This window comes from Canis lupus, chromosome 1, assembly GCF_003254725.2.
Source record: "Canis lupus dingo isolate Sandy chromosome 1, ASM325472v2, whole genome shotgun sequence".
Lineage (NCBI taxonomy): Eukaryota > Metazoa > Chordata > Mammalia > Carnivora > Canidae > Canis > Canis lupus.
This window is the reverse complement of record NC_064243.1, coordinates 47,100,998-47,115,979: the sequence shown is the minus strand read 5'-3', so window position 1 is coordinate 47,115,979 and position 14,982 is coordinate 47,100,998. Positions and strand designations below refer to the sequence as shown.

General features: G+C 43.2%; 1 protein-coding gene across 4 annotated transcripts in view; it reads right to left on the bottom strand.

Moving 5' to 3' along the window:
- ZDHHC14 (zinc finger DHHC-type palmitoyltransferase 14) overlaps positions 1 to 14,982 on the bottom strand; it is a 275,301-nt gene that overhangs the window by 99,327 nt on the left and 160,992 nt on the right. For 2 of the 4 annotated variants that reach the window (XM_025422620.3, XM_025422618.3), the window contains exon 2: positions 14,763 to 14,935. In XM_025422620.3, the coding sequence (XP_025278405.1) occupies positions 14,763 to 14,935 (173 nt within the window). The remainder of the gene's footprint in view (positions 1 to 14,762; positions 14,936 to 14,982) is intronic. The other 2 variants (XM_025422621.2, XM_025422619.2) reach the window with 1 other exon arrangement.

The window sequence follows — 14,982 nt, the reverse complement described above, 5'->3', positions numbered from 1 at the left end:
CTTTTCTAAGAACTTGACCTTTTGGTTGGTATTCATGGGATTAATATCATATGAGACAGCAAAACCTGGTCATCCAAATCTAAGGGAAAACATCTTTTTTCTAGGATGGAAGTGATGGTGAGGAAGGTTCATCAATTATCCAAAATTGATGTCGAGGGGCACCTGGGTGTCTTAGTCAGTTAAGCATCTGACTCTTGATTCTGGCTTAGGTCGTGATCTCAGGATCATGAGATCAAGCCCCACATTGGTCTCCACACTGAGCATGGAACCTGCTTTAGATAGATTATCCCTTTCTCTCTTCCTCTGCCCTTCCACCCCTCACTCAGGCTCCATCAATCAATAAAATTGATAGTGAGTTGTTTAAGGCACAGGTAAACAGAACACCTGGCAACTGTTCCCTAGTCTGTCACAGGTCTTCCCTGCAGAGATAATAAGTAAATAAATAGTGGGAAGAAAAGCCCATCCTTCCCATCTGTACTTCCAGTGACAATACCTGTGGCTGGATAGAGGCATATGCAGAACATAGAGACCAAGCCCCTGACCCACTCCTGCCCAAGGTGAGAGAGTTGAGGAAAGGTAGGGATAGCCACAAGTGTCCTTATTACTTTTAATAAACCTTGTGGTGATCAGCATCACAGAGGAGAACCAAGGGCAATCTCATCCCAGATGCCCAGGCTTCACTTGCTGGCTTGAAAAACCTGGAATACCAATCTATTACAGAGAATTGCACACATTTTGGGTGGAATTTATGATAATACTTAGATAAAAGTTCTCTGACTTGACAAGAGTACATGCTGGCCTTCTATATACCAATTCAGACATCATTCTGAGTTCAGTAAAGGTGGACCTGAATCATGGTGAAGTGACACAAACTGAAAAATAAACTCATTAAGGATCAGAAGCCACCATTCTGAGTGGGCCTTTTCTCTGGGTGCTTTGAAAACTCCAAATCAACCATGTAATCAACTGTATGACACAGCAATGTTGCTGGATCCAGTCAAAAGGTTCTGGCCTCACTGACACCTGGCCTGGCCAGCTCTCATCCTCCCAAATGGATCCATTATACCTGAGTGAGTGTAGAAGGCTGACATCTTACAAAACATATGCCTCCTGTTAGGATTTTTGGCTCTGCAGTAGCCCTGGACAAACACACATGAGCAGGGCATACCATGTTGTGGAGGACAGACAGCTGCTCTGGCTGGCTTTGGTATCAGCTATCCTCTGATAGGAGGTGAAAGGCAAACTTGTGCCGTGAAGCACGGGATGGAAAGTCTATGACATTCTTCTGCTAGTACATGGTACTCAACAGCTTTGACAACCACAGATACTCTTCTCAGCTCCCCAGCCCAGCATAAGTGTGAGCTCTGGAAATAGGTGGCAGGTGTTAAATGACAGCTATCCCCATGAGGACCCGTACAGAGAGGGTTAGCTGTGGACACAACTGATGCTGGTCCCCAAAGCATAAACAAGCTTCCGTTAGCTGAGTGCACACCTGATCATTTGGCCCTGGGAGTTGTTCTCAGATTTCCTGCTTGGGTCTTTATGTCCCTATCTTAGAAAAGAGACCACAGGGAAGAGATCCACTCATTCTGGAACTAATCCCTCTGAGACATATAAATCTTGTGGTTGTTCATCTTTCCAGAAATGTTCAGCTCTGTCTTAGGGTGGGTGGGATACATAAAAGGGAAAGAATCTTAACAGAGAAAATGTATCTCTGACCCAGCGGTTCTCAAAGTATGGCTTCCAGACCAGCAGCATCAGCAACTGCTGAAAACCTGTCAAAATGCAAAGCAGCAAGGGGCTCCTGGGTGGCTCAGTTGGTTAAATGTCCAACTTTTGATTCTAGCTCAGTTCATGATCTCAGGGTTGTGGGATCAAGCCCTGTGTCGGGCTCCACGCTCAGTGGGGAGTCTGCTTGAGGATTCTCTCTCTCCCTCTCCCACTGCCTCCTCCTGCCCCGCCGCCTTGTGCTTTCCTTCTCTCTAAAATAAATAATTTTTAAAAATGCAAAGTAGTGGGCTTCACCCTAGCCCCCTGACTTGGACACTCTGGAGGGGGACTGTTTGAACAGGCCCTTCAGGTGGCTCTGGTGTATTTTCAAGTTTAAGAAACAATGGCCGAATCTACAGCATGGAATTTGACCGTGGAAACATGACGGATATTTTAAAAACATTACTGTCATTAAAAACAAGAATGATTCTGCTTAAGGTATTTCAGATGATTCTATCATTTATAACTTTACAATTAACTTGATAGAAACAAAAAAGAAATATGCTAAGAGTATAATTTGCACTATGACAGTGTCTCATACGTAGTAAGCACTCCAGTATATGTTGAATACACAAAAATAAATGAATGTATGACATCCTTCAAGAAAATGATGAAGATAAAAGCCATCCTCCCAAGATTTTCTCTAGAGTGGCCCAAAGCAAGATAAACAATACTGGTAACTCTGAGAGAGTCTAACAACTATTCAGATCCAATTCTGTGTCTTTTAGATCTGTGCTGCCCAATGTGCTAGACATTAGACATGTGTGAACATCTGGAATGTGAGCAGGCCACACTGAATCTGCTACAAGTGCAAAATACACACCAGAAAGATTCAGTACTAAGTACTTTTTAAATATCGAATATATGTTGAAATGGCAATATTTTAGATACGCCAGGTTAAAGCCAATATATTATTTCTTCTTTTTCTAAGCAAATATATTATTAAAATTAATTTTACTTGTTCCTTTCCATTTTTAAAATGTCATTACTAGAACATTTACAATTACACATTTGGGTTGCATTCTATTTCTATTGGATATACTGCTCAGTATTTTTTTTAAAAGATTTTATTGATTTATTTATGTTAGAGAGAGAGTGAGAGAAACTGTGTTGGGGGAGGCATACGGGGAAAGGGAGAGAATCTTAAGCAGAATCTGTGATAAGCACGGAGCCCACAGGGCTTGATTTCACGACCCTCAGATCATCACCTGAGCCAAAATCAAGAGTCTGATGCTTAACCGGCTGAGCCACCCAGGCACCCCTGTGTTGCTCAGCATTGCCCCAAGTGTGTGACTTTTAGTTGTGTGAGAGCCATGGGAGGTTTTAGCCACTCCTACTCTATTGCTTTCTCTTTAGTATAAGAAGCAACCCATCCATCACTCACTCAAAGATCCTTGAACTTCAAGTTTCCATCCTTAAAAGAAAATAAAGAGATTTATAAAAGGGCTCACTCCAAATTTTGATGGTATGTAATATGGCATTCAACCATTTGTACTCCTGTTTTCTCCTACACAGTGTTAATCTGCAGTTTCCAAACAAATGGTCTTCACTTCTGTCCACCTATGTAAGTTACAATTTTCCTTTGGGGGCCTAGGATGGTAAACTTGGATAAATGAAAAATGTGAGGAATTTCTTCTTTACCAAACATGATAGCAGGAAGAGCCCTCACTAGAGAAACCCCCCATCCTCCCACTATATGCCTCACTGGCCTCTTTCACAAGTGCCTTCTACCCTCTGAGTGCTGGCTGCAAGTGGGTCCTCATGCCTACCTCAAACTCTGGACAACAGGGCAGATACTAGCCTGCTTGTACTCTTTACCTCAGAACTTATCTACCAGAAACACAAAATAACAGTTTATGTACCTCCCATAGCTCACTTAGCATTGAGTTTCCCAGGGCATAGAAGAGAAGGGAGATAGAACACATACCTACCACCCTCCCTCAAAAAAAAAAAAAAAAAAAAAAGCTGGCTGTAAATTCCTACTTTACAGCTTTAAATTCCAAAGGAGGAAGGAGAAAGATTACTTGGAAAATCAAAGGTGAGTTGGTTTGATTATAACAAAGTTTTGGAGGGTGATTATTGTGACAAAGTTTCATTGAATCACAGCCCCCATTGGTATCACAGACTGTTATAAGCACATAAATGACAAAAGGGCGTGAAGGACAGGTAAGGGACAAGCAGAGTCATTTAGCAAGTCGCTCTCGGTTAAGTCAGATCCCTAGTGTAGACTCCAGCCACAAAACACTCAAAACATGCAGATGTTATATGAAGCAGAATGTGGGATGGCTCCTTAGGCTGTTTAAAAGAAAAGAAAAGAAAGAGAGAGAGAGAGAGAGTAAAGCTCTTCTTAGGAAAACTCCACGGAGTGCCTACTGCTTCTTTGACCCTAGCAATGGCTCTCTAAATCCTCTCTCCTGCCCCCGGGGCTGCTAATCCTTTCCCTGCCCTGCTGCACCTGCTCAGCCTCAGCTCCTCCCAGCCCAGCCCCGCCCCCGCCTCCTCACCCCGGTCCATTTCCTCTCTCCTCACTGGGTGCTTTGTTTCCTTTTATCCCTGAGCTGCTTTTCATGCTACTCTAACACTTGTAATAAGAAAATGCCTCCCACTTCCAGGCTCAAAGAGCCTGCCCCCTCTTCTGATTAACCTCCTCCAGCGGGATTTCTTTCCTGAAAAGCCATACTTGTACTCCCCTCCTCCTCATGCCCTGCACACTCACCAGTGGGGCCCCATTGAGTTCCGGAGCCTGTTTGGAGGAACATGCCTTGCCCATTCTTGGATGAGGTGCCTTCTCTTTGACTTCCCTCTAAATCCTATTGACTGACTCATTTCCTCACTCAGAAGAGCTATTGTTCCATCATTTTGCTTAATCTTCCCAAGGACACTAGTTAAAGTAATAATGATAGTAATATTCCAGTGAGTCATTTAAATATCTCTTATTTTGTGGCACCTACAGTTTACTTGTTGAATTTACACAGGCGTGCGTGCAGCTTTGCACTCTAAAATTATTCGAAGAATAGGTCATCCTTCTTGTTTAAGTAGTTGAACAGGCTAAATAACCTTCTAGAATATTTTGGTTCCTGGATTTTCATGGTCAAGCCCAGGAGGAGGAAGGATTTATTTCTAGACTCAGGATGATAACACTGGAATGGACCTTTGCACTCAGTGGGTCTATTTTATATGCACTAAAATCGAGGCTCAGAGAAGTTAAAACATTTCGCAGGGTCACACAACAAGTGGAAGAGCTGGGATGCAGGTTCAATAACCTTAGCTCTAGAGCTTTACTGATATTAAAAACATCTAGGGACTTTGGAATCTATAAAGCACTCTCAAAGGAGGAGGTATTTATCATACAGTTATCATTTATAAGTACTAATAAGGGAAAAGATGCCACTTAAAGGCACTGCAAGGAGGCTACTACACCGAATGCTCAAAGTACATGAATTTGTATTTAGCTAAACTCCTAAAAACCTGGCAGTCCTGGAAGCTTAAGAGGAGGGGAAGCAGACGGCTGACTGATGGAGAGGAACAGTCTGGTCCCCGGGGCCCCAGGTGGGAGCGAGAGGCTTCAGGGAGCTTCTTGGCTTTCAGGATCTTGTTAAAAATTCAGATTCCGAGTCAGTGCATGGAATGGGGCCAGAGGTTCTGCATTTCTCATAGGCTTCGGGGAGATGTTGATGTTGCTCCTCTATGGACTTCTCTTTGTGTAGCAAGGATTTAGGGATTCGCCTTCAGAAGCAAAAGAGTCAAATGATAGATATTAGTACTTGTCTCTCTCTGAGCCTCAGTTTCCTTGTCTGCAAGCTGAAGGAGTTGCCCAGGATGATCTCCACAATTGCTGAGGTCCCTTTAAGTGGGAATGTTCTATAGCTCAGAGCATTGCTGAGGACCAGCCTACCTGAAACCCATCTGGGAGGTGGGTTCCCCAAGCTCTTTCATCAACCAGGATCTGTGGATCTCAGTGCCCCTGGCTGGGGAAGGGTGAGCCTCTAATTTCCACAAACATGTGCCAGACCCTTGCTCTTTCCTTTGGCCATTTCTTAAACCACATGGTCTCAATTTTTCCATCCTTTTCGTGCCACTTGAGCCTTTCCTTCCCATCCTTGCAGCTTCTGGCTTTCTCTGCTCTCTTGCAGTTGACCTTTCCCTCACCCTGGTTAGTTCATCATCTGGATTTTCCCCTTTTCACAGCCTTGCGTATGAGAACTGATTACAATTAGAGTATGTTTCTTCTTTTCTTTTCCTTCCTTCCTTCCTTCCTTCCTTCCTTCCTTCCTTCCTTCCTTCCAAGCATGTCAACATTGTTCTGTGCCATCATTCTGCTGATTTAACAGACTCTAAAGAATGTGACATTTATGCAGTGAGAGAGACAGAGTCATTTCCTCTCATCTGCAATGAAGTGATACCGTTGCTTCTAGGGAGGGTTCATTAATTCTCTAGAAGAGATTCCAAATCTGTACATATGTACACTTATGTAAGTCAAACCTTCAACTTCTTGAGCTTTATTATATTAAGAGACACCCAGTGGATTCAGGATGGGAAGTACAGAGGTCACCAAAATACCTATGTAGATTTAGGAATTCAGATTGGTAGACAGTGCAGAGGGGACAAGAAAGTGTGACCTAAGCAAGTGCAATAGTTCCCCTTGGCTCAGTGTCTCTTCCCGTAAAAAGAAGGGAAATACTACTGGCCACCCACAAAGCTATCTGGAGCACAGTGAAGACAATTCTGTAAAGGGCATCCCCAGAAGAGGGGAGCTGCAGGCTGCTTTTCTCTGTCATTATAATTCTCTACCCCAACCATCACAGAAAAATGTCCTAACCTCACAAACAAGTGAATATGTTTACATCAGAAACTGGCCTCAGGTCCAACACATGGTACATTCCCACAAGTTTGGGTTTCTACAGGAAGAAGAAATAATATAGGCTTCAATGAACATCCTGGATGAAAAACACCCATCCTCCCAAATCCTTCGGAAAAACAAAAATCTCCGGCTCCTTCCTTCCCTCAGAACTAGAGCCTTCAAAATCTTGTGGTATTTCCCCAAATACCACAATTTTGAATTGTGACATCTGGTTCCCAGCTCTCCCGGGCTGGATTTTTTTTTTAAAGAGACAATCAGGAATTTTGACATTCTGAGTTGCCACCCTGCATTGGTGTGGGAGAATCGCTGCCTACCCTTCCCTGGCATCTGTACACACTAGATGATTCTAGCATTTTCCTTCAAACAAAGAATCTACTTTTTGTTTTATTCCTAGGATGTCATTTTCTTCAAATGCCTTGTCTCTTCCAGAATATATTTCAGACATGGTGGGACACCCTGCTCCCCCCCTTCCCTTAACTCATTCACAAGCATCACAGGATATCTGGACATCAGTGAGAGTCCCAAAAGGTCCCTATATCTGCAGACAGTTTCAAGACGGATGTTAGACTGTCTGGACTTTCCTGCTGTTCTACTTTCTCCACCCAACTGGGCCCAGGATTTGAGAATTAGGCCCTGTAGCCATGATGTGCTGGACACACCTCTCTATTTCTAGGCTATGAATGTGATGGAGGAGTCAGACAATGGGATGGGAAAGCTAGATGATGTAGACAGTCTGAGGAAGAGAAAATAACATAAAGGAAATGGGAAGTGCTACTTGCTCTAGTAAGACCAGAAATCTCTTGCTCAGGGCCTGGCTCCCCAAAGCAGCAAGATGGTGGGCAGTGATTAAAAGCATAGGGGGTGATAGCAGATGGGCCTCCTTCCCAGCTCTGGCCAAATGACCTTTGTCCAATCACTTTCCTTCCTGAGCACCGGCTTTCCTGTGAATAAAATAAGGACAATAGTGTCTAAACACCACGGAGTAGGTGCTGTAAGTATACAGGTCAGATGTGGACACAGCTGAGCATAATATCTGGCACAAGAGAAGCACTCAATGAAAAATAGCTATTCATATTACCCTAGCTTTCCTCATGGGTCAGCAAACCAATTGCTTTACAGAAAAAGCACAGAGACTATTTTATGGCAATGGGCACAGGTAATGCTTAAGACTGGTGCATGGGAGAGAAAGTCCCAAAGCTGATGAAGTGGCATCATGGTCACTGGCAGGGGAGAGACGATGGCAGAGGTGGAAGGAATCCCACACCAGCAGGTGTAGTTCAAGTCCAAACAGAGTTTCTAGGCCTAGCAGAATGTTTGTGAAATGCCAAAATGTCCACTGCAAATAACAATTACACACAGGGGTATGCTGGGGTAATTTTGGAGGTGAGTAGGGAGATGCAAACAAGATCTGGGGGAAGGGTCAGAAAATACCACTTTCTGAAAAGAAAACTGGCAAAAGCCAAGCAAATTAACTACCAGTGGCTCTGCCTCTTTTTTTTTTTTTTTTTGGTATGTTCTACACTGTGGGCACCTAGTGTATAGTACGTGAAGTGATGCAAAGTGTCAGAAAGGTTTAATTACAGATCAAAGACACTAGCTTAATCATGAGGCCAAAAGTAGATAAAATGATCACATTTTGAAACAATTTTATGTTGAATATTACCAATGAATATTTTATGGTGAATATTCACAAAAGGAAATCAGTATTGACTTCAAAAAATTATTAAATCACCAGGAAAATCTGTCTTAGTAGAAGTAACGAACAGTTCCATAAGAAAATTCATAATGGCAACTTTCATGATACAAAAACCCTGATCAATAAAAAAAAAACCTCTTAACTATAAATTTTATGCAGAAAAGAAATTACTTCTATTAAAATAATTTTAGTCAAATAAAAATGAAAATGGGAAAAACTTGGAAATAGTGTAGCTTTACAATAGAGAACATTGATTTAGGTCTTCAATTGGATCAACGTATTTTCAGAAAGTATTTTCTGCAACAAAAATCCATCAGTGTTGTTAAAATTCCAATTAAAACTTTCCACTCTTAAACACCGAATTAAGATGTCTCAGGGGTAAAAAACTCTAGCAAGTCAAATAGGGGTATGAAAACATCCTGTTCCCATGGAACTCTTCCCAGGAATTGCACTATGTGGGATGGTGCAGAACCAGGGCTGGTGGGCTGGTGTTTCCTCGGGATCAGGAAACTGCCCTGCTTCCTAAACATCTCATCTAGTGGATGTCCAGTCCAAGGATTAATTTAGGAAATGATGAAAGATAAACTTTCATCTTAGAAATGGTGATTGGTTCTGTGTACTAGAAGAAAAGTTGCTGATGAGAATCTGACCAAAAGAGTGGGGGGTAGAGGATGAAAGAGAAGAAGAAGAAGAAGAGGAGGAGGAGGGAAGTGGAGGGAGGAGAAGGGAAAGGAAGAGAAATAGGGGAAGGAGGAGGGAGAGGAGGGGCAGAGAAGGCGGAGAGGAGGAGGAGGGGTTAGGGATGAGGAGTGGAGAGAGAGGAATAGGGGAAGGAAGAGGGGGAGGAGGAGGGAGGGAGGGAGGAGGAGGGACAGGGGGAATTGAGAGAGGAAAGGAGAGCGAGAGGGGAGACAGAGACAGAAGGGAGATTCCCACGTGCCCATTTCGTCCAGCAGAGTATCATCTAATTGGGACAATAACTCAGACTGTGCCACTGCCACAGCACAGGTGAGTTTTTTGAAGACCACCCTGCTTCCTTTGATCTGATTCCCCCTTTACCAAGCTACCATTTAAGCTCTGATCAATTTATCATGTTTCTTCCACAGATCCTGTGTATCAGGGAACTCTGTGGTGTCAGGGTGACCGTGACATGGGGAGAGAATTTCCTAAGTAACTAGCCTTGCTTTTGGGGCCCAACAAGCTGAGTCCACATTTCGGCTCCTCCTGGACTTCCTGTCTGGGGTCCTCAGGACTGTTGAAGGATGGAAAGAGACAACATGTGTAATGAAAAGCAAAGAGGCAGACCCACTGCTTTCCCCCATTCTGATCCCTGGAAAGGTCTCTCCCTACTTGAAATGCGTTGATCTGGTGATTTATAATGTGGTGTCTCATCACTTTTATCTAACTCCAAATCAGTTGCTTAGTATCTTACCATCCCTGAGTGAACTGAGAAAAAAAAAAAAAAAAGGAGTTTTCAAAGTGTCACATTTCCAAGCAGGACTCCAGTGACCCCAGGGAGACCTCTCTCTGCCATTCCTGGATGTCTTTTTAGCTGCAATGTTAACTAATCAGGAAAGGTCTTTCAGAAAAAAAGAAGGGTAAGGCATTTCAGGAGACTTGTAACAGACTCTGAGACACAGAGCCTCCCCCTCCTCCTCACCACCTACCCCCTCACCCCAGAAATCTGAAGAAGGGAAAGCTGGTCCCACCCTTGGCACAGCTTCACTTCATTACGCAGATGGCTGGTTTCAAGCGGCTATCATGGACCTCTATAAGGAGAGATCCACTACAGATAATTAGAATTAATAACTAATCATAAAAAGGTTCTGCATCTAATTTCCATTTTCCTTCCTCAGTTAGATCGCACAAAATAAATGTGCTAAGATTTCATTGAGACATAATCTTATTCTCCACAGCCAAGTAATACAGGAGAGGATTCCTAATAAAGAATTAGACTAGCTCTGACATTTATTCTGATCATGTGTCAGGTGATGAATTCTTTTAGGACAGTCCACATATGTGGAAGGTGAGGAGAGAGCTGGGTGGGAAAAGAGAAGAACTTTTTCTTAAAAACACAAAAGCAAAAACAAAAACCCCGACCATTTACTGCACTGATCTTATAGGCTATGTGTCCTTATTCCCATTTTACAACTAGTCTAATGTCCTATAACTAGAAGCGAGTGGCCCCTTTCTCTTCTTCTGCTCCGTCTTCCTCCTCTTCCTTTCCTCTCCTCCTCTGTTTTTGGACAGCTTTATTATGCTATAATTTACAAACCTAACAGTTATCCTTTCGAAGTATGCAATAATGTGACCTTTAATAAATGTACTGGATTGTGCTGCCAGCATCCCAGTCCAATCTTAGGCTGTTTTCACCATTCTGGCAAGTTTTCTCATGTCCCAGTGCAGCAATCCTCACTCCTGTCCCCAGCCCTGGCAATCACTCGTTGGCTTTCTGACTCTAAAGATGTGTTCTTTCTGGACACTTCATACACATGGAACTACACAATATGCAGCCTTCTGATCTGGCTTCTTTTGCTTAGCGTTTATCTATGCTTCGGCGCATGTCAACACTAGGCTCCTTTTTTATCACTTACTGGTATTCCACTGTGTGGCTGCACCATGTGGTGCTCATCAGTTTGACTACCGATGGACATTTGGGTTGTTTCCAGTTTGGGGATATTAGGTACAATGCACATCAGAGACATAGGTTTTCATTTCTCTTGGATAAATATCTAGAAATAGCCTTGCCAGGTTATATGGTAATGTATGCTTAACTTCTTGAGGAATTCTAAGGAAGTGTTTTCCAAAGAGGCTATAGCATTTTACATCCCCACCAGCATGAAGGTTCCAATTTCTCCATATCTTCACCAACATTTGTTATCATCAGTCTTTTGGATTAGAGCCATTCTGGTGGGTGTTAAGTGGTACATCATTGCGGTTTTGATTTGCATCTCCTTCTTTACATGTATTCATTGGCCATTCATATATCTTTTTTAGAAAAATGTCTGTTCAAATCCTTTACTCATTTTTAATTGGGTTGTTTGTCTTCTTATGGAGTTGTAAGAGATCTCAATATATCCTAGATACAAGTACAAGATACTTTTATCAGATATATGATGTGCAAATACTTTCTCCCAGTCTGTGGCTTTTCTTTCTATTTCCTTAATGGTGTCTTTTGAAGCACAGAAGTCTTTAATTTAATGAACTCCAATTTACTATCTTTTTCTTTCTACAGATCACGCTTTTGGTATCTATGTAAGAACTTTTTAAAAAAATATTTTTTTTAGAGAGAGAGAAAGAGAGAGAGAGCACATGAGCACAAGTGGGGCACAGGCAGAAGGAGACGGAGAGAGAGAATCCTCAAGCAGAATGTGCTGAGCAAAGAGCCCAATGTGGTGCTCAGTCCTAGGACCCTGAGATCATGACCTGAGCCCAAATCAAAAGCCAGCCCCATACTGACCAAGTCACCCAGGTACGCCTATGTAAGAACTCTTTGCCTAACCCAAGGTCATAAAAACCCTCTCAATGTTTCCTTCAGAAGTTTTACAGCTTTAGCTCTTATATTTAGGTTTATGATCCATTTTGAATTAAATTGTGTGTATGGTGTGAAGGATTCAAATTCATCTTTCTACATATGGACAGCCAGTTTCTTTACTTGTTATGGGTTTCTTCAGCTTTTCTATTTCTTTTTGAGTCATTCTTTTGGTAATTGTGGCTTCCTAAGAATTTGTCCATTCATCAAGTTGTCTAATTTGTGGCTTAAAGTTAAAATCCTTTAATATCTGTAGAGTCAATGGTAATGCCTCTGCTTTTATTCCTGATTTTGGGAATTTCTATCTTCTCTCTTTTTATGGAAGGGGTGGGGGATAGTATAAAGATTTGTCAATTTTGTTCATCTTATCAAAGAACTAACTTTTGGTCTCACTGTATTTCTGTTGTTTTTTCTATTCTATTTCATTTATTTCCACCTCATCTTTATTACTGCCTTACTACAGCTTGCCTGGAGTTGAGTTTGCTCTTTTTCTAGTTTTTTTTTAAGATTTTATTTATTTATTCACAAGAGACACAGACAGAGAGGCAGAGGCAGAGGGAGAAGCAAGCTCCTCGGGGGGAGCCCAATGCAGGACTTGATCCCAGGACCCTGGGATCACAATCTGAGCTGAAGGCAGATGCTTAACTACTGAGCTACCCAGGTGCCCCACTTTTTCTAGCTTAAGATAGAAGTTTCAGTTACTGATTTTTTTCCATACTTCACTCCAAAACAAATCAGCTCTTCAGACAGGGAAGCTGCTGGTTTTCAGAGTCTGCCCTGTCCAGGTAGAAATTTCTCACCTTTGGAATTCAGGTGGAGATTAGAGCAGCCCCACATGGGACTGTCACAGACACGCTATTCTTACCCAAAGTCCAACAGATTTTCACAAATAACTGCCCCCTCAATACTGTTGAATTCTAAATCCATGAAGTTATTGTGACTATTTTGTCCAGTTTTCTCGTTGCCTTTTAGGGAAGGGATGTTCAGAGTAACTCACATCTGCCACACTTGTCCTGTCTCTAAAGACCCTCAGCTATCCCTCATTTGAAACAAGATTTGGTTTTATCCTTTACCCCATCTAGTACTTTCACAGGTTCTTTGTCTCTTGGGGCATAGGGCAGAGCTAGTTTTAAAAATACTTATGTTTAAAAAATAACACTCTTAGGTTATTAACTCAAAGCCCCCCAAAAAGCACTTTAGTGAATCACGCAACTTCCTAAATATTAACAAGGATGAACGGAAACTCTATGCCTCTTAGAATCTGCATTTATGATAGAGAATTCCACTGGTACTCTATCATCCCCAGTTCCTAATCTTGCTAATTTCACAAATGCTCCTTGCACTAACCAAGAGGTGGGGTAGAAAATAGGCTCGCAGCAGGAAAATGCTTCAAGGCCACTGTGAAGAGCCAGGCTCTCTGCACACCACTTGAGCAGAGGATTTTCAAGCTGCATGCTAAGGTGATGGGGGTACAAACTACACAGTTTTGATAGGCCCATGACAGACACCCTGGAAAGAATAAAGGCTGAGACTGAGGAGACCTGGGTTCAAGGCTCTAGCTCTGCCACTTTCTCCCAATAAACCTCTTTCGGGCTCTGTATCCTTATTTGCAAAATGGATGTTATAATAAAGACTTCTTCCCAAACTTCCTTGGCTAGGGTCAAATCCCGTGATAGCCATGTATGGCCTTTACAAATGATTCACATGCTATAAATGTAAGGCTTTAAATTATGAACTAATATATAATTAATGTCATGAAATCCCAAGATGCACTGGCTAAGAAAGAGACTGTTTCTCCATGGCTGACTCTTCCTCTCTCTGCTTCCCTGCCTCAGGACACAAGAAGGCTGCAGCCCAGCAGACCACTGCCATATACTCCCACCCTCAACCCCTTTACTGCTCTCTTCCGTCACTGTGGGGATGAAGGATGGAAGCAGATGTTCAGAGGACACAGCCATGCTCTGGTACCCAGGGGTGGCAGCCCACAGCATATGCTGCCTCTCAAGACCCACACTCGTATCTCTTGACACTGGAAAGTGGGGGCCTTTTGGCTGAGTGAGGCTGGGAAGAGAAGCCCACAGAGTAGGAGGAACAGTGGGAGGGAAGTGTCAGGTGGGTTTTCACGCTAAGCTTTAGTTCACCCAGAGTCACCACAGCCCCCCTGCCAGTTGTCAAATTATCATCACGTCACTGCAAAGCTATGCTTTCACAAGTGCAAACTCTTAAGAGCAAGAAGCAGCTCTCTTTTTAACTCAAAATAGAACTTTAAAAGTTTTCTCTGTGAGGGATCAGGGTTTGTTTTAATGTGTTTAAAATGGATTGCTGTAAACTTCTTACCTTTAAGTATCTAAGGAAATTTCAACACAGGGTTGCAACATCTAAGGAAAACTAAGGCTATTCATCTCAATATACATCATGAATATGTATATATATGTATGTATCTTTGTTGTCTTAATAAAGGAACTTCTGGGTCCCAGGCTGGATAAACAAGACAGTAAAGAAATATGTCATCTCCCCAGCTTTCTATCATGGGAAGCAGCAATAGGTATGATGATCATAAAGGGAACAGAAAGCAGCCACCTGCAACTATGGGTCTTTCAGGACAGAGGCTTCTTCTCAGAGGGGCTTGGGTTTCAAAGAAACATCAGGAAGCAGAGTGTGGTGATGGCAGTGCCTCAGCTAGACGGCATATCCTGGCCTTGCCTCCAACCACTCACTTAACCTCCCATCTCCTCCTTGGGTCAGCTGCCGCCCAGGGAACAAGGACTTCCTAGATGACTCCCAGGTTACGTGTCACCGGCCTGCGCCCTGCCTGCCCCTCTTGCCTGGGCACCCTGGCCTGTCTTCCCGAGTGGTGGCTCAGTCCCAGTGGGGAGGGCCTGGAGGCCAAGGGCAGAGCAGACCTTCGGGGTTACCTATTTGTCTCTCCAGGTCAGCGGCTTCATCGGGCGTGGCTCTCGGAAGGACTCCTGGGTCACTGAAGCTGGTGCGAAGCAGGGTCCCCATCACGAAGAAGAAGAGAATGCCACCAACCACAGGGATGGCGGGGGTGATTTTCACTGCCAGATACGGGCAGCTGCCAACAGGGTGGAAAGGAGGAGGGGAAGTAGGGAAGGGGAGGGG